The 21512-nt window shown below is 35.7% G+C and overlaps 1 protein-coding gene across 2 annotated transcripts in view; it reads right to left on the bottom strand.

The window, feature by feature from the left end:
- The window catches only part of LOC145988232 (putative chitinase 10), a 64124-nt gene that overhangs the window by 28643 nt on the left and 13969 nt on the right, over positions 1 to 21512 (bottom strand). For both annotated transcript variants that reach the window (XM_083123081.1, XM_083123080.1), the window contains exons 2-4: positions 20886 to 20915; positions 19661 to 19693; positions 19278 to 19300 (exon numbers count right to left, since the gene is read on the bottom strand). In XM_083123081.1, coding sequence (XP_082979207.1) covers positions 19278 to 19300; positions 19661 to 19693; positions 20886 to 20915 — 86 coding nt within the window. The remainder of the gene's footprint in view (positions 1 to 19277; positions 19301 to 19660; positions 19694 to 20885; positions 20916 to 21512) is intronic.

Genomic DNA, 21512 nt, shown 5'->3' with positions numbered 1-21512 from the left:
AAGAAGACGCAAGCTGTATTTGCCGACTTGCATCTCTAAATTAATAACAGGTAAGACTGCAGTAAATTGTTATAATTTTTACTGATTAATATTGAATTGCGTATTTGAGATAAAAGTTTAAATCGAATTTTGTGCATTTTGTTAACTTTTTATTAGACTAATCGCGATGATGATGATGACAAAATTAAAAATGGCTTATCGAGTTTATTTTATGTTCGGATAGGTTAATCAGGACTGTGTCTATATTTTAAATTAAGATCCGAACCAGTGCTGTTTATAGACCGATATTTTAATATAAGACATCGGTCGCAGTGAGGGTCCACGAGTGGGAAACTCCACAAAGATGCGAACTTGGAACTTTCTGGCACTGTATTATGTTAACCAACCGCTACGATTCGGAGAATGGTAGCAAGACATCTGAATGTCTTTCAAAATAAAATTTGTAGTGATTTTATTGATTGATTGATTTGTTGTTTTAAGTCCACTTTATGTACAGGAAGGCTAATCGGGATTGGACCTACAGTTTAAAGTGGGATCCGAACCACTGTGCCATGTGCCTCCACCAGGTATCGAACCCGGGACCCCTTGATTACAAAGCGACGACGTTACCACTACGCCATCGGGGAGGCCTGTTGTGATTTTAGTTTAGAGCAAAGATGAATTGAAAAATTTACCGAAAACACTAATATTATTATTTTTTTTCTTTTCAGATTAACACTGCAGAATCGCCCTTCTATTTTGTGTGAAGCATATTTGAAAATAAAAAATCGGTAAGTAAATTTTAAAAGAACACTATTTTATTTTAATTAATGATTCAGTGAACATTGCAATGAATATATTTATATTATTTCTATGCATTCATTACTGCTAAGTTGAAAAAGCGAGTCAGTATGCAATATTTTTCTACACAGAGATTTCCTTGAATACATCGCGACGATGAGGCTGAATGTTGACAAGATTAAAACTGTTTTATTAAGTTTATTTTATGCTCGCATAGGATAATTGTGACTGGATCTATATATATATATATATTAAATGTAGATTGTATATAGTGTGTGCAATGTTTCTACGCCAAGACACACAACACAACTATCACTGTATCATCGAGTATCAAGAGTCAAACATAAAATAGGATTTGAACTTAGATTCTTTTGACATTGTAGCACGCTAACTATTTTTAACGATTTTGATTTTCATTGGTTGATTGATTTGCTTTATTTTATTTTGTGTTTTGTGCTTTTTGGCTAATTTACGATGATGGGGATGAGTGATGATGGGATGAAAAATTGATGAATGGACACTCACAAACATTTATGCCCAAGCGGGACAACTAGCGTCGGAGCGCGATGTGCTAACCACTCGACCACGGGGTCCGACATTTTTAACGATCTTGAATTCTATGCTTTGTAGCTAACTTCCCCGCCTGGAAGAATGTTGACAATGCATGTAAATAATTTTCAAATACAATTTGTTGCATACGATAATCTGTTTAAATTTATTAGAGTTTTGATTAATTGAACAATGTACCGAAAACACTAATATTATTTTTTTATTTTCAGATTACTTGTGCGGATCCTTTTTTCTATTTTGTTTGAAGTGCATTTGATAATACGAAGCGGTAAGTAATTTTTAAACAAGAACAATATTTTTTGTTTTATTTTTAATAGTTTCAGTTACAGCGTAGTGCATATAATTATTTTATTACTATGAAAACTAGTGATGTTGCTTCGGAGTTTACTACTGAGCGTATTGGGGGGGGCGGTGGAAGATGAAATGTGTTAATTACATTTGCAATAGAACAGTATGTATTACAGTGAGGATTTTTTCTTTACTACCCAAGAAGCTAGCGTTATTTGAAAGAGATAGATATTTGTAATTAGCAAAACAGAGAAATTTGAAGAGAATTGCACATTTACGACTCGAACCTAAGATTTTTTTTATTTTGGTGTGTACCAAGATTTTTCTTTTTTAATTTCATGTTAGTTTTCTGCCATTTTTGGCTAAACGCGACGATGAGTGATGATGTGATGAAGGGATATTTACAAATATTATTTTTGCCTAATTTGGGGTTCGAACAAGGGACCCCTTTGGCGCGCCAGCATTGCTAAAAAATAACTTTTGTAATCTAATGTCGCTTCTTTCTACCGTTGGGTAACCGCGACGGTGAGGATAAGCGATGATTTGATGCAATTGATGAAAGAACAACAATACAAAAACCGGGAATTGAACCCAGGATCTCTGTGCTAATCATTTCACCAAACGGTAAGATATTTGGGAATCTTGTCTTCTGGCATAAGGTTATGTGCATCGGAATATAATATTGTGTCAACCATGTAAATGTATGTACCTTCACGGAAATTTCGAAGAGGGCGCCCCCTGCGGAAATTTTCGTGAGTATTTCTAAGCGTGTGTGGCGCTGTGGTTTCAATTTGCGCGGATCATCTTTTCTATTTTGTTTGCAGTGTATTTGATAATACGAAGCGGTAAGTAATTTTTAAACAAGAACAATATTTTTATTTTTATTTTTAATAGATTCAGTTACAGTGTAGTGCATATAATTATTTCACTACTATGAAAACGAGTGATGTTGCTTCGGAGTTAACTATTGAGGGGGCGGTGGAAGATGAAATGTGTTAGTTACATTCACAATAGAACAGTTTGTATTACAGTGAGGATTTTCTTAACTACCCAAGAAGCTAGCGTTATTTGAAAAAGTTTTTTTTTTTTTTTACTACCCAAGAAGCTAGTGTTATTTGAAAGAGATAGATATTTGTATTTAGAAAAACAGAGAAATTTGAAGAAAATGGTGCTGGCGCATTTACGATTCGAACCTAAGACTTTTGATTTTGATGTGCACCAAGATTTTCTATTTTTATTTTATGTTATTTTTTCTACCACTGTTGGCTAAACGCGACGATGAGTGATCATGTGATGAAAGGATACTTACAAATAACATCTTTGCCTATTTCGGGATTCGAACAAGGGACCCCTTTGGCGCGCCAGCATTCTTAAAATATAACTTTTGTAATTTAATGTAACTTTTTCTACCGATGAATAACCGCGACGGTGAGGATAAGTGATGATATGATGCAATTGATGAAAGAACACACAGAAAAAACACCAATGCAAAAAAACAAACAAAAAAAACAACAGGAATCGAACCTAGGATCTCTGGTGCTGTGCTAACCAATTCACCAAACGGTAGGATATTTGGGAATATGTTTTTTTGGTTATGTGCATCGGAATATAATATTGTGTCAACCATGTAAATGTATGTATCTTCACGATAACTTCGAAGAGGGCGCCCCTTTGAGGAAATTTTTGTGAGCTTTTTCTAAGCGTGTGTGGCGATGTGGTTTCAACTTTTTATCCCATTTTAAATTGTAGGTCCAGTCCCAATTAGCCTTACTGTGCATAAAATGTGAGTGATGATGTGATTAAGGGATACTTACATATAATATTTTTGTCTAAGTCGAGATTCGAACAAGGAACCACTTTGGCCGCCAGAATTCTTAAAATATAACTTTTGTAATTTAATGTCGCTTTTTCTACAGTTGGGTAACCGCGACGGTGAGGATAAATGATGATATGATACAATTGATGAAAGAACACCAATGCAGAAAGCAGGAATCGAACCAATGATCTTTGGCACTGTCCTAACCACTTCACCAAGCGGTAGGATATTTGGGAATGTGGTCTTTTGGCATAAAGTTATGTGCATTGGAATATTATATTGTGTCAACAATGTAAATTTATGTACCTTCACGGAAATTTCGAAGAGGGGCCCCCCTGCGGAAATTTTCGTGAGTCTTTTAAGCGTGTGTGGCGCTGTGGTTTCAATTTGCATGCAAATTGAAACCAAATCGCCACACACGCATTATATTTATGTGTCCACAAGTGTTAGAAGTTTGATTAGTGATTGTTACTTTGTATCGTTAAACAGGAACTTATTATTCTATGTTTGTAGGAGTTGAAGAAGAAGAAGAAGAAGAAATTTACAACATCCACTGCGTTCTATTGGGATATACTTTATATTCTAGCTGCAGAAACGGTCATAATAGAGAACAAAATGGATCTGCCTATAGAAATGTATGTAAAAATTTTCTCGCAGGTTATTGAAACTGAACCCCTGGAGTCAATTTTTACTCTAAAAACACTTAGTCCAGCATCAGAGATAGCTGTAGAGATGGTATTCTCCGACTACTGCTTTACCAATTTGGGATATCGTATACAAAATATCCAAGACTTTTACAAAGTGGGGAAAGCCCTGGATGATGAACTAGATGTTATAGAGAGGGATCGCCTCCCTTTTTTGACCCGATGGACTGAATCATGGTTTATGCGCAATGCTCAAATAGCTGGTTTAGTGACAAAAATCCTGCGTTTGTGTGAGTTGAGAAAATTATGTCAGAAATGGCGAGTGTTTGTGAAGTAGAAAAGTAGTGTGTTTTGATTTCTCAATTATGTCAGAAATTGTGAGTGTTGTAAAAATATGAAGTAGCATGTTTCTGATTTCCTGCAATTTGGTTTTCTGACTATTTTGTTTATGCATGTGGTATATAATTTGGTGATTCATCTATATTAATCTCACCCAAATATTCAATAAAATATTAAAATATCGGTCTAGAAACACCAAGCACCAGTTCGAATCTTAATTTAAAATGTAGGCCCAGTCCTGATTAATCTATCCGAACATAAAATAAACTAAAAAACAAAACATTTTTTAATTTTGTCATCATCATCACCACGATTAGTCTAATAAAAAAATTAACAAAATACACCAAATTCACAATAAACTTTTTATCTCAAATACACAATGCAATATTAATCAGTAAAAAATTGTAACAACTTACTGCAGTTTTATCTGGTATTAATTTGCAGATACAAGTCGACAAATACAGCTTGCGTCTTTTTTACCTTCTTTCGGAAATGTGACAGCTGGTGACAATCATCTAATTGTATACTATTGTCGATACAGTGCCTACTTCAACGTCATTGGTGAACAAAATTTTCCGCAACCACATTGTGCATGTTTGTCTCTATTTTTAATCCGACAACAGCAAATTGGGGAACCTTTATGGAAGAATTCCAGCGTCGGCTAAAATGTAACGCCTATGTGATGTACAAACTTTGCTAGAGTATTTTTTATATATATGTATATATACATAATTCTGTTATATTCTATATTTGTATAACATATAAAAATAAACTTTTTTAAAAATACACCAACTCTTTCATTTGCTGTGTTGACCTATTCTCTGTAAGGTTTGTATTATTCTGTGATTAATCAATAAACAGCTTAAGCAACGCGCGCGCGCGCGCGTGTGTTTGTGTCGGTTCACAAGTGTTTAGAAGTTTGATTAGTGATTATTACTTTGTATTGTTAAACAGGAATTTATTATTCTCTGTTTGTAGGAGTTGAAGAAGAAGAAATTTACAACATCCACTGTGTTCTATTGGTATATATTTTATATTATAGCTGCAGAAACGGAGATAATAGAGAAGTTATTTGAACCAAATAGATACTTGTATTTAGTAAAACAGAGAAATTTGAAGAAAATGGCACATTTACGATTCGAACCTTAAATGTTTCTTATTTTTATTTTGATGTGCACCAAGATTTTTTATTTTATGTTATGTTTTTCTGTCATTTTTTGGCTAAACGCGACGATGAGTGATGATGTGATTAAAGGATACTTACATATAACATTTTTGTCTAAGTCCAACACCAATCATTTGTCGAGCAGATAACTGAACAGTAAACTGACTCTCGAAGACAAATTTGAAAAGGTCAAATTGTCCCTGGTTCGAGACTTGATGGAGCATTCGCCTACGAACATCTCAATTTCACCTCATATACCTATTTCATATTTTGATAAGAAAAACCGTTGGAACAATTTGTGGGTGTTTTTTTAAGTATGGTAGGGGAAAAATGTTGAGAATGGTAGAGAGTAAAGAAGTGGGTGATGGTTGGAATTGTACATTGAACAAACGTTTCACAAGGTTGAGAATTAAATAGTATCCAAGAATGTTCCAGGGTGTATTAGAATTTTGGAAATCTCTTAGATTATACCCTTCACTGCACTATTGCTTTTTTTCCCAAGAGAGAGAGAGAGAGAGAGAGAGAGAGAGAGAGAGGTATTTGATTGGCTTGCATGAACAATTTTTGGTCGTCAGTTGTATAAAAAGGCAATGATTTTTGTTGTATTTGCTCAGTGGTTAATAATGCTTCCGTTCAATCACCCGTGTACCATTATCATCAGTGGTCCGTCCAGGGCCGGAAAAACACAATTCACACATAAGTTGTTATCAAATTGTAATTCAATGTTCACCCAAAAATTTAACGAAATTATATGGTGCTATGGTGCTGTGATTCCGAAATTAACAAACAGTCAAAATATACGGTTCCATCCAGGAATTCCCAATATGGATAGCTTTGAAATTCAAAACAATAGTCTAATTATTCTTGACGATCTCATGGGTGAAACGAACGATGATGTGGCTAATCTCTTCACAAAATACGCTCATCATAAAAGTTTAACTGTTATTTTTATTTTGCAAAATTTGTTCCCAAAAAGTAAGCGAGCAAGAGATATTAGTCTAAATGCACATTATGTTATTTGCTTCAAAAATCCTAGGGATAAATTACAAATTCAATATCTTGCCCGTCAGATTATGCCACATCTTAGCAAATCTGTGGTTCAAGCATTTGAAGATGCTACGCGTGATCCTCACACATATTTACTATTCGATATGACGCAATCTACCCCTGATGCCTTGCGAATACGCAAAAATATTTTCCCTGGAGAAACTATGCATGTATATGCTCAACAAAAAGACATGTTCAAAGCCTTTAATATTCAGTTCTAGTAAAAATGCAGAAGTTGAAACATCACTTCCATGTGCTTCGCGCACTTTGTAAATGTAAGCCCAAAAAACGTAAAGTTATGCTACAACAGGCATCTGGAGATGTCATACGTACTATCTCTCAAGTTGCTAACAACACTATAAAAGGAAATGTTAAATTATCGGATCGTCAGAAACATAGATTGCGAAGACATAAAAACATCTTGCGTGCTTTAGCCCAGAAACGTGTGTCTCTGAAAAAGAAACGTAATCTATTGCTGCGTAAAGGTGCTGGTTTCTTACCTTTTTTGCTTGGACCTATTATTAGCGCTATTGCAAGTGCCGTCGCCGGTGGTGGTGGTGGATCATGAGTTCGCAATTAAGGAAACTTATACTTGTACCAGAAGATGTAGTCGGTCAAGTTCAAGCTTCTGTCCAATCAGTACAAAATTTTCAATCACTTCTCGATTCTGAAATGCACCATGTATTATCTAGAAACGATATAAATATTCATGAAAAATGGAAATTGTACCAACAAGCACTGGACAAATATTTAAAATCTGTACCTCATGCACAAAAACCTTTAGAAATACCTATTGTTGAACACGAAGCGGTTGAAACAAAGGAATACCAACCTATAAAAAGCAATCCCGGTACATTACCAATTTCTGAAATTATTGAAACAGTTCCAATAATGCTTCGAAAAAATACAGAGCTATTGCTAAAAAAAGTTTTAAGTTCACACAATATATCTTGGGATACAACGGGCACCGTAACTATGTACGGTAAAATATATCCCAATTCCAATATTGTAGATTTAGTGAATGATGTGGTTAGGCAACGAAGAAAAAGTCAAAATCCTGTTGGACTTGATCAGTTTGTCAGAATCCTTCGTTCAATGAACATTCCACACCAGTTTCTTGGACCTGCAGCACTATCGAAACTATCACCAAAAAGAAGGGAAGCTTTGTCACCATTATCTTTTTTTGAAAAGTGGAAAGAATATAAATATTAGTAGTAAACATGAAATTACATCAACTCTATTATGTGTATACAAATCCAGCTTCATTATCAAATGCGTCTAAATTGTATAAAGCAACCAAAGAAAAAATTTCCAAAGCTAAAATAAAACATTGGTTACAATCTCAAGATGCTTATACCTTGCATGCTCCTGCATATAAAAAGTTTCCCAGAAAACAATATTATGCTAGTGGTCCTTTCGAAACTGTGCAAATGGATTTAGCCGACATGCAGAATGTTGCAAAATTCAATCGTGGTTATAGATATATTTTGTGTGCTATAGACATATTTTCCAGACTAGCATTTTGCATTCCGGTAAAGAACAAAACTGGTCCCGTTATAGCAAAAGCAGTGGAGAAAGCTTTGCACATGTACAAAAATGTTCCGTTAAATTGTCAGACAGATTTCGGCAAAGAGTTTTACAATAAACATGTTAAAACTATATTTAAAAATTACAATGTAAATCACTACAGTGTTTATTCGGAAATGAAAGCTGCGATATGCGAACGGTTTATTCGTACAATAAAAGAAAAAATTTATAAGTATTTTACAGCAAATCATAGTTACAAATATATTCATATTTTGCAAGATTTAGTTCAAAGTTATAATAATTCTAAACATTCAACTATCAAAGTTGCACCAGCACAAGTTAGCGATGAAAATATGAATCAAGTATGGTATACATTATACGGATCAAAGAAAAACTTTCGAAAAAGTTGCAAATTTAAGCCGGGCGATTATGTGCGAATATCAAAAACAAAAATGAAATTTGAGAAAGGTTATTTAGCAAAATGGTCTCGGGAAATTTTTATTGTAGACAAATGCATAAAATCAAATCCGGTAACATATCACATTAAAGATTGGAACGGTGAAATGGTGAAAGGTATTTTTTACGAACAAGAGTTACAGAAAATTAACGTAAATAAAAATACTGTCCATAGAATCGAGAAAATTTTACGTAGAAAAGGTAATTGGCTCTATGTAAAATGGTTCGGTTACTCAAATATCTTCAATTCTTGGGTTAAAAAGAGTGACACATTGTGTTTATAGTTCATTAGCTTTGTGATGGAGCGTGTGAATGAATTTTATCTCTCGCTCCCGTCTAATGCAAGCTCCGATATTTTCCAAAATAACACCTCGACCTGTTATACAACAAAATTAGCTCACCCTATTGATCTCACTGATTCTAAATGGGTGGTCGGTCTTGCCGAATGTAGTTGTACATGGAGTTTTTATAATGTGCCAACAGTTCAACAGATTATTATCAAAGCGGTGCGCGCAGACAACTCGGAAGTTATTCAAGAAAGAGTTGAAATTCCTGCTGGTTTTTATGCATCTATTCAACATATTCTGAATTGTGTTCCAGAAAAAATGAAACAATTTATACATTATGACGAGTACATAAACCGTGTATTTGTTAAAACTGACACGTCCATTCAGCAAATCATGATAGGTGTAACACCTGCTTTAATGTGTATTTTCGGATATGCTCAAAATATACCAAAAACAGAAGAACCTGTGGTAGTTGCGGTGAATCACGAACCCTTATTTTACAAAGAAGCACCTTATGTTTGTAATTTGAATTATTTTCTCCCCCAAGAGATTAATGTTTGCGTAGACATTGTGAAACCTCAACTGCATGGTCATATATTACGAAAAATCGGAATCAATCATTATACCTATGGTCGAAATAAGAACTTTGCATTCGATATACCACGATATATCAAAGTTGAAAAACACTACTTTGACACAATCGAGATAGACTTAAAGGGACATACATGGGAAAATCTACCATTTCGGTTCGGTTCATCGTACATTAAGCTACATTTCAAGCAAACAGGAAAATGATCAGTGAAGGCACAGAAAATGATTTTTACATTACTCTTACTTCGAATGGCTCGCACAAACATTTCCCTCACAACACAACATCACATTTTGTGAATATGGTGGAAAGCGAAGTTCGTCTCAAACAGTCTGATTGGAAAATTGCATTAGCCGAAATTCAAATACCCAATACATGTTATAATATTACCGAAGATCAAAATATCATCTGGTATAATTTGCGTCTCGAAGAAAATCTCTATGAGGCCCACAAATTCAAAATTCCTTCTGGGTATTATCACACTGTAGATAGTGTGCTGGAACAAATCAATAAAAAAACAGATCTTTTTCGATTCACATATCGCAAATTAGCAAACACTATACATTGTAGTTACGATTTCCGTGTAGAATCAATTAAATTTTCACCAGTTTTGAGTCTACAGTTGGGATATGAACCGTACACTAACATCACAAAATACATCAATGGATCGCGGAGTCCATACTTGAATATTGGATATCCTCAGCAGGTGTTTGTGTACACCGATATTATACAGTATCAACTGGTTGGAGACAGTAAAGTTCCATTATTGCGTATAGCCAGCATAGAAAATGTTAACTATGGTCGAACATACTCTGTTTGTTTCAATCCTATGCATTATTTACCATTGTCAAAATTTTGTTTCAATACAATAGAAATCCTTTTAAAGGACCATGCAGGTCGAAATTTATCATTTCAATCTGGTACAGTGAACATAACACTTCATTTTCAACGGTCATGAAACATCGACAAACAGGTCGTGGAATACCCTATTTTGCTGGTCCTGTGTACCAACAGGGTCACGGTCTTGGGGGATTTTTTCGCGGTCTTTTTAGATATGCTCTACCTATATTAAAACCTGTTGCTAAAACTGTGGGACGTCAGGTATTGCGTACCGGAATGCAAGTTGCTGGTGACATGTTGGAAAATAAACCTATCAAGGAATCAGTTCGTGTAAGAATAAAACAGGCCAAAGAAAATTTACGTGACAAAGCAGAACAAAAAATTAACCAGTTGTTATCAGGTAATGGAAAAACAAAAAGAAAAAAAACAGTCAAAAGAAAAGCTATAAAAATAGGGCCTCCTTCGCTACAGTCACACTCGGCTAAACGTCGTAGACATAGAAAGGACATATTTGATTGAGCGACCATGTCTAACATTCATCCTTGCAGTCAACCATGTTGCACAAGCGATTTTGATTTGTTTTCAGTTCCTATGACACAAACTATAATTGAGCATACAGATAATGTAGAGTATCGACCTATATCTACTTTAACTTCAGGGGGACCTGTAGAATTTCATATTCTAGGTGAAACTGGTGAATTTATTCATCCTGGATACCTTTATCTTTACGTAAAGTGTAAAATTACAAAATCTGATGGTGAGGATCTTGACGATTCAGACAATGTTGCACCTGTCAATAATTTCTTGCATTCTCTTTTCAATCAAGTTGATATTTCACTTAATGACAAACTGATCACATCGTCTTCAGGTTCATACCCCTACAGAGCATATTTTGAAACTTTATTGAATTTCTCTGATGACGCCAAAAAAACACATTTAACATCTTCGCTCTGGTTCAAAGATACACCTGGACAGTTTAACACTCTGGGAAATGGAAATACCGGATATACATCTCGTGCCCAGTTCGCTAAAAACAGTGCTACTTTTGACATGTATGGAAGAATACATGCAGATATTGTAGGACTGGACCGTGTTTTGCCCAATAAAGTGGGAATGCGCGTGAAACTTCATAGAAGTAAAGATTCCTTTTGTTTAATGAATGCTGAAAATTCGTCTTATCTTGTGCATTTAGAAGATGTGACTTTATGGGTTCGGAGAATAACTGTTTCTCCCGATATTGGAATGCAACTCAGTACTAGAATGGAGCGTGAAACAGCTAAATTACCTATCACAAGAGTAGAAACTCTTACTCACACCATTCCTCAAAATATAACTTCTTATAACATAGATAATCTATTTTTGGGTAATGTTCCAAAAGCTCTTGTTGTTGGCTTTGTTTCGAATGCTGCATACAATGGAAAAAACAACTTGAATCCATTTCATTTTGAACATTTCAACATTAACCGGCTACAGCTACAAGTCGGCTCCAAATTTTATCCCTCCACCCCTCTAACACCAAATTTTTCAAAAAATAACTACATTCAAAGCTACTATACATTGTTTTCTGGAACTGGAATGTATTATTGTAATAGTGGAAATTGTATTGCTAGAAAAGATTATCCTCTAGGCTATACCCTCTTCGCGTTTATTCTTTCGCCTACAAACTCTTTGAATGACAATACATGGGACATGGTACGTGATTCGCCTGTTACTCTCAAAATACAATTTGCAAATTCTTTGACGTCATCTGTCACATGTGTTATTTACGCACAATTTGATTCGCTATTTCAGGTGGACAAAAACAGAAATATATATCCCGACTTTACAAAATAGATTTTAGTATCTTTGTGAGTGTTTGCCAGGATGAGATTTGTTATTCATTTCACTGCCTTCCAGGGCAATCAAAGTGAAATTATAGTCAAGGAGCTTGCACTTGTCAATATTGATAACTTTAGTTCGGACTCCTGGATATTTTTACCACCATTTCCGTACTGTGAATTAGAATCGACCTCTACCCAGTTAAACAATTATGCATCTCAAAATTCACATGGTCTTGAATGGAATCATGGGTATATAAAATACAATCAAATAGCCAACATACTGACATCCTACACAGAACATGCTACAGCGTTGTATGCTCATGGCATCGAGCGCTGTGCCTTCCTGGGAGACCTTCTACATCGCACCATCATCAATTTAGAAGACTTGCTTTGTCCGAAGGCTTGCCTGCTTGGATTTCCAGCTGAAAATTGTTGTCATCCATCGCATAGATTCGTCGAATTTCGCTGTGCAGCAAAAGAGTGCAAAGTGTATGCCAAGTACATTCGTTGCTACGAACTAAGAGGCTACCAGTTAGGTGTCATCTCACCATATATACCAACGCCTAGTTTGAATAATATTTATTCAGATATACATACAGTTTGTTCCAGTGAAAAACCGCAAGAGCAAAAATATGTGGACTGACGACATAATTTATATTATACTTCAAGATTGTAAAACTGCTGTTCAATTCGTTGGTGTGTATGCTGATAACCAGTTACCGGTATCAGTAAAATTTCCAGCAGGTTTAATTATTAATACAAGCACAAGTGAAAATATTGATGGTCATTGGGTTGCTGTGTACATTAACAAAAATGGAATTGGTATATATTTCGACTCTTTTGGAGAACCACCCTCCGAAAATGTAAAACGTTTTCTCAACAGAAATACTTACCGTTGGATTTGGAACAATCAACAGATTCAACATTCAGAATCAGTGTTTTGTGGTGTATTTTGTATAATGTTTCTTTACTACTCTACCAATAATTACACAATATTGGATTTTGTCAATTTGTTCAGTAAAACAAACTTTGTAATCAACGACAACATTGTTTTAAATCAACTGAAAATATTGTTATGTTAAAATGTCTACATTTTTGTATATATTATTTTGGTGTTGTATGTACAATTGTAAATATATATATATAGTAGAATAATAAAAATTATATTTCACATATTTGTTTTTTATTTTATACTTTAAAATATTCTTGGAATGAAACAACAAAATTCACAATTAAACTTTATTTTGCATTCATTAATATATACATAAAATTCATTTGCATAAAATCTCAACATATCTGAGATTTGTTATTTCATATTGAACCAAGTAACAAGTCTTTGAACATTTCTAAAAGCACAGCCTGATTGAGAAAATGGTTCGTTTGATGTATGGTAACAACAACATCCACCCTGATACATAACAAGATTTTTTAATGATGGACAGCGCCTTGTATCGAGATCGACAATATTGTCAATATTAAATACATTTTGAATCAACTTTGATTTTTCCAACCCTTTACAGTAAAATATTGTATTTTTCCTCTTTAGCTCACTAAAAAACACCTTCACATGTTTGATATTATAACCTTTCGGTTCTGCAAATAACAAACCATGGTGGTTATATGTTAACCACTTACATTGTTTGTAATCTAAGTCAAACTTTCCAATATCAACAAAAGCATGATATACAATTGTTAAATCTGTTGAGCAAACACAAATTTCACGAATTAGAAAACTATTGTCTTTACTTCTAAAACCTTGCACATCAATTATAAAAGCCATTTTTTTTTTTTCTTTAATGCAACTACTCACAGCAGAAATTGTCCCCGTGATGTATCTCGTTTTGATGTATACACCGAACTAAATTTTGCATTAAATCTCTCTCATCACTTAGAGTCCAAAGCAGCAAATAGGCGTCCGACTCTGTTTCAAGATCGTATTCAATCTCAGGGTGAGTATCCATAAAATGGTAGAAAATGTGAAAAAAATTATCCGGCTCCCTAAGATAAGTTTTTAGGTTGGAAATCTTCCATGTAAAACAACGTTCGCATTCGTCAGCACTTTCAACACTATCACACTCCAAATAATGCTTACTCAAGCACTGGTGAGCCAGTTGATTTGGTGCATTCGTAAAACAACCATCACAAATAACAGCATACTTAAGTACATAAGTATGTAGTCTTTTTAACAGACAATACTTGTCAATGAAGCCAGAAAAGCATCCACAACTTTCGAAAATAATATTTTCGATATCTTCTGTGTCAGCCAGAGCTGAAGCGTTGCGTATGTTCTGACTTGCCATAGTGATATAGTGGACATCTCACATCTTTTATATATATATATACACACTAGGAACTTTCCACATAACTGTCTCTCACAAATAACTTTCCAAGAAGAGAAAATTTTCAGGTCAATAAGCTCCCAACACCGTTACAAGTTGTCACAAATAACCTCCCAACACCATTACAACTTGAACTTTACCAAAAGTTCTCATCACTTGCTCTGTTTAGAAGTAATAACCTCCACACATACATCACGAAAAAATAGTCCCAACTCACATTTCACTCTTTCACTTAAAAATTCAACACAATTATCAAATATCGGCAGTTCATGTCGCTCTACTTGATCTTTTATATTGGTAATATCCTGACAATTATGATCATTTGAATTATTAGTACAACCATAACAAGTATCCTTAATTGATCCAACACATAATGAAATATAAGACTGGTAATATTCACGTATTTGGGTCTGATATTCACAATACATTTTAGTTATCTTAGATATGCAATCAGACAATCGTAAAAGCTCTGTCCAGGTAGTTAACATCATTGTCATTGGTATTTCCGAATCAAAAATATCCACAAACTGAATAACTTTCTTATTGTACAATTTGCCAAAAGAAAGCATGTATTTTTCACCTAGCAACGCAGGCGACAAAACCAACTCTTCTTCACTAGATAAATAATTAGATATATTTCCCCCCAACTCCATCAGTGTACACCATTCTTCCATACACAACACAATTCCTTGGCTGTTGTGGCGAGCAATACGCACACACACAGAAAAATCGTTCTCCACATCAAATCCAACAGTTGCACTCTTGAATGCAGTTTTACTCAAAGGGTAACATACCTCCAACAAGTATTGCTTCCGTGGTTTCCATGTGGAAGAGGACTGGGCACCATTTTCCTCCATGCTGGTTCCAGAGAGCTGCTTTAGCATATTTAACTGCTGCTGCACATAACTATTCCCTTGAAAATTAAGTTTTCTTTTCGCATTCCAAACATTTCCTCCCTGTAGAGATGCAGGTGCTACAGCTGACGTTGCAGTAACTCCTCCCGAACGTGGTGTTGCAGATTTGGACACTACAGATACTTCGGCACCACCAGATCTTTGCACTCTTCTTGACTTGGCAGAACCGCTTCTCTCCATCTTGCTCTTCTCTTTCCTGCTACTTCACGATGAACGTACTAACTGTACAGAACATGTGGTACTTTATATACACCAACCCACATCACTCCCATCAACGTCATAGATTTTTAAATAGCACATAACGGAACATCTTGAGCAGGAAATCTCTCTCTCTCTCTCTTTCTCTCTCTCTCTCTCTCTCTCTCTCTCTGTGTGTGTGTGTGTGTGTGTGTTCTCTCTTTCTTATGTCCTCTTTCTCCCTCTCTCTCTTCCTCTGTGTGTGTGTGTGTGTGTTCTCTCTTTCTTATGTCCTCTTTCTCCCTCTCTCTCTCTCTCTCTCTCTCTCTCTCTCTCTCTTTCTCATTCCCTTCATCTCTTTCTCCTGTTCATCATCTATGATCTCGCACTGTCTTTATCCTCTCTATCTCTCTATATCCACTTCTCTTTTTCTCCTGTTCATCATCTATGATCTCTCACTGTCTTTATCCTCTCTGTCTCTCTATATTCCCCTCTTTTATCGTTCTCTCTCTTTTATCGCCTTTCTTTGAGTGCTACGTGTCAAATCTCTACTAGCTTCGAAACATAAGGAAATGATTAGATGTCTGTCTGAAGTTAGTGACAATGGTTCTTTGATTTTCCGTCGCTCTTTCAGCCGGCGCGGGAACCACCTTTATGGCAGTGATCCTCTGTTGCCGCGTTTACCTACGAAGGAACTCGTGGCCAAACAACGAATTAGGTCTACCGCTTGGGCAAGAAGCGGCAACTTCACAAAGCCCTCTTCTCCGAAGCAGCCAGCCGGGAAACAGAATTTTGTCAAAATAACCCTTCTGCTCTGTGAATGAACACCGGTTCTAACAGCGTTTCTATACTTAATTGGACATTATCCATTGTTTTTCTTTTTGATTGACTATATATTCTATCTATATATTTCGAGACATATCAAGAGATCACCTCTTCTCTCATCTTCAGGCGATCAATTTTTGCTATGTCTGTAGTGTGATTGGAACTATGACAGTCCGTGATTTTTTCCAAATCCGGTCCGCTAAGCAACCAGTCTTAGATGCCCATTCGAAATCGACAGCTATAGAGCAAAATATGTTTGAAGTGAAGAGTCTTATTGAATGAAACATAGCTCGACTCACCCTCACATTTGAATTTTTTTAGATAACTTGCTTGCACTTCGTATAGAAAGCACCACGAGACTGAAAATTCACACTATTTGTCATGGCAAATAGACCTTATTCCAGCTTCGCTGAAAGTTCGATGTAGTTGTCAGTCATTAAGTTCAACGCTCTCTGCGCGTGTGTTGTGATGGGTTACCGTGTTCCAATTTTGTTTTAATTCCATTTCATGCTCAGAAAGGCTACCCGAAGTGGGACCTACAGTTGAAAGTGGGATCCGAACCACTAGGCAGTTGTATCTCCACCAGGAATCGAACCTGGGATTCCGTGATTATAGGGGGTTAACGCGTTCATGGCTTTACAGTTTCGTGAATTCAAGGAAGCCAAGGTGAGAAAAATGTGAAGAACTATCTTCTACACGGAGCTAACTGTGTGTATGTATGTAAAACTTTCTAGCACATCCATTTTCCTACCTAGGGCCTCCCCCATGGCGCAGTGGTAGCGTCATTGCCTTGTAATCAAGGGGTCCCGGGTTCGATACCCGGTGGAGGCACAAGTGGTTCGGATCCCACTTTAAACTGTAGGTCCAGTCCCGATTAGCCTTACTGTGCATAAAGTGGACTTAAAAACGCAACTCAAATCAAACCATTTTCCTACCTTCATTTTATCATCATTACGTTGAATTTTGCACCAGTGATTTTTCACTACGTTCTAGGTCACGTCACTTTGAGTCGTAAAGTATTGTCTGTAATTCAGTTTTAGTATAGTTTGTAGCCTCTCACCCAAAAATTTTTAAGGTGGGAGAAGGGAGGGGGGAAAATAGTGCGAGTTCAATTGAGAATACGAAAATAGAGCGGAATGATTATATTGCTACAATATCTTCAGGAAAGTAAAGCGTAAAATTCTGCCTCTGAGTGAGTCCATGATATTGTTTATGTTTGAAGGTAATATATTAAACATGACTATCAGCATAACCGGACGCATATAATGAGATGATTTATTAGTGTTACCAGACTAAAGGTGTGGAGTGCGGCCTGTTGCCTCGTTCATTACGGAATTCCACATGTAAAAATTGATCAGCTCTTATTGCTAGTAACCATTATAGGCTTAGACCAAATTCTGGCGTTTATATTTCAATTCACTTCCTCAACAAATCCTTTCTCGATTGACTAGATTTTAAGCGGAGCGTCATTCAGTTGTTTGTGAGTGTTCTTTTTGCAGAAGCAACAGCGGCTCGCTCGCACACACAGTGCCCCGCCCACTCGACGAGACGCGTGGTCTGTGCAGTGCAGAACAATGACAGTGTTGCCTCTCTATTCGATCTTTGTATTCTCTTTTGCCTGCCACTACACACACATTTCAGACAATTCTTCCCATACAACAAATGGAAAAGCAATCAGGCAACTGTTAAATGGCTCTTTTCTAGATTTTCTATTAACACTTTCCACGGCCAAGATATGTTAACTTGGTTCTGTTTCGTATTTCCACAATTTAGCTTCGTGCAGTAGGGCTTTATATTGCAAGCTAAAAAAAACAACGTAGGCAGGTATTTTAACATTTTAATTTTTATCCGTTTCATGATTGTGTGAAAGAATATGGTGGAAAAATACACTACTTGAGACAATATCACTAATAATAATTGGCCGCCGCTGTGCCCGAGCGTTGTAAGCCGTCGGCTTTTGATCTCGCTGCCGAAATTCCCGGGTTCGAGTCCCGGCCTGGGTATGATTGTTTATGAGTGTTCCTTCATGAATTTTATCATACACTAATCCTCATCGTTCCGACTAGCCAAAAGTAAAGTAAAAAAAGAGATATATATTAGTAATAATAAAAATATGAATCTAGCTCCCCATGGTTCCTTTATGACTGTCCTTTTATCAATTCCATCGAGTCATCATTCATCCTCATTGTTGCGATTAGCCAATAAATGGTAGAGAAGCTGCGAAAAATAAGATGTAAAATAATAACAGAATTTTCTCCACAGAAGGAAAAATAAATGCTCCAGAAAACATGCAATACAGGAAAAGAGTGTCCTGTAATGTGAGTCTGTAAACCAAATGTAAATCACGAATGAAGAAGTTACGTGAAGGTTTCGTCTTCTACGAAGCAATACAGGCTTGGATGGCGTAGTGGTAGCGTCGACGCCTTGTAATCAAGGGGTCCCGGTGGAGGCACAAAGTGGTTCGGATCCCACTTTAAACTGTAGGTCCAGTCCCGATTAGTCATACTGTTCATTGTGGACTTACAACACCAAATCAACAGCCAACCAACCAATACGGGGTTGGAAACACTACGGTTATAGGTTTGGAAACACTGCTCCTCTCGGGAACTACTCTACCAGGCGAAACTAGACGATATAAAATACCGGGTTGCATAACCGTAAGGGAGGCGTTTCTTTCGAATTCCTCTGTACCTTAAGAAATCCATAATACGAGTTTTTAATGATTTTAAAATCTAAACATTTTTAGCTGAACAACTACACATACATTGTTTTGTCCCGAAAACATTTCGGAAGTGGGCAGAAAATCCCTTAAGAACGCTACTAATATAGAGATTTAGTTATATTGAAAACATACCTGAAACCAAGAGGATGGAGTAGCTGCAACAGAAAATATAATTTTATCAGAAAAACAACTTAAGAGAGACTTAGATATATTAAGTAGTAATTGAACGAGAAAAATAAACGAAACGACATAAATAGCCAATGAATATTGCAACTTAATGTATGCTTTTCATGAAGTCAAATTTAAATATATAATGTAACATTTTAAGCTTATTGGTAAGGTGATATTATGTCAGAGAAAATGGTTCAGAGAGCGCAAATTGGTAATTTGCTTATTTTGAAAACATAACTTTCGACATCACAAACAAATTTTAAAAACGTAGTCAATATTCCAATAAAAGAAAAGTCTATTTTAAATATGTTATAAAATGATGTCACAGGGTTCAATTTACTTACGTATTGGGGTTGTAGTTCCTGAAGCTTCGGTTCCTTGAAAAAAAAAATAGAAAAATTAATTAAATATTTGAATTGTTTAAATACGCTTATAAGATTATCAGCAAGCTAAACTGAGCATTTACCTTAGTAAGAACAATAAAGCTTATCAAAGATCCGTGGATTCTATTCCCTGTGAGGTACATTTCAGTAGCACGATCCTGTCTCGAAAAGATTATCAGTTTAAAAGCGGACATGATATAAAATATATATTTGTTCAACGTTCAATGAAAGAGAATAAACGTGAAGATAGTTCTTATGAACCTTGTGAATAAGCTAATTACATAATGAACAAGAAATTAAGTTCTCTTTTAGAAGATACTGAAAAAAGGGAGAAAAATTTATTCGTGTGTAATTACATTTTATTTGTGTATTAATTTTAATGTTAAATATTAAAAATATTTTTTGCGAAAATTGCGAAATTGATCCTACTGAAGGCAAGTTCTTATATAATTTATTATTATTAATCTATTTTTGATAGCTTTATAAGCAACGTGAGGGTTTATCTTTTGTAATGTCATATCTTTTGGAGACTACATAGTCAAAAATTTTGCAACAACTTGAAAATGATTTATTATTTTAAAAAAAAATTATCGTAGCCGCTCTGATTAAAAGGAAATTGTCAGATTACATTTGAGACAGGCTGAAGGCTATTCATATGCTGGCCTCTTCCATATCACATTTCAAACGCTGTGTACGGTTCCACCAATATAAGCTCACACATGATCTACTTGAAGAATACAATTGTTCTATTATCACGGTAATGTTTATGTCCGAAGATTGCAAGCTACGCAACTCATGATTGTGCGATGCTCGTAATATTGATATTTTTAATGTTATTTTAAGGCTCTGCTATCATGCTCAGAAATTCGTAAGATAAGATACAGCAGAATCTTGTTGTGTTTATCAGACATTCATACTTGAATCTTTCTAAGTATGCAACGGTATGGTTTCACATGCTCACATCTTGAGCATCTTTCCTGCTACTATTAGAATACGTTCACGTGAGCACCTGCTCGCTTTTTATTAACAGGACACATTGACGTTTTCATCATAAACTCAAAGGCAGCAATATTTATTTCCATGAAGCCAGATGTTACCAATTTCACTTCGAATATTGAATTATCATGTACCTTTTTGAAAATTATTATCGTATAATACTAAAAGCAAATGTTATAAATATATTTACCTGAAACTGCGAAGATAATGCTGATGAAACCTGCAATAAACAAATAGTATGGTTGTGCGTATAGAAGCATAAGAATAAAACATACATACCTTTTTGGTATTTTGCTTATTTTACACTACTTTTATGTTATTTTACATTAATCGTAAAGGTGAGAATCTGTAATGATTAACTGAAGCGAGAAACTCCCACCCACCCACACAAACATGTTGTGATGGACTTTTCCCAGCGTCCACCCCAAGGGTTTTTTTTTTTTTCTTACGTTGGAAAGTTAACGTAGGTCGTGGGAACTCTCATGGACGTCACCCCTATTTTTGACCACCTTCTTCGCACAGCATGGTGCTGTCACAGTTACGTGAATTTACCACCATGCGACTTTCACGGCCGAGGGACAGAATGCAGCAGCCAGTCTAGAAAGCTGAAAAAAATGTAACAATAGAGCTAGCTCTCCCCAACAAAATGCGCGCCTGGACGTCAGTGTTGCCAGGCATGTCAAAATTTCACCGGCATAAGTATGTAAAGATATCACTTTGTCTTTTCCTCTTTCAACTTTCTAAATCTAGTGATTTTCTTCCATGCTAGATGGCTCCACACCCTCCATTCTAGGGGGGGTCTCTTCCGATTCGAGTC

The sequence above is a fragment of the Lepisma saccharinum genome, chromosome 5 (genome assembly GCF_977018435.1).
Source record: "Lepisma saccharinum chromosome 5, izLepSacc3.1, whole genome shotgun sequence".
NCBI classification, from domain to species: domain Eukaryota; kingdom Metazoa; phylum Arthropoda; class Insecta; order Zygentoma; family Lepismatidae; genus Lepisma; species Lepisma saccharinum.
Note: the sequence above shows the minus strand (reverse complement) of the source record. Positions and strands in the feature narration are given on the sequence as shown.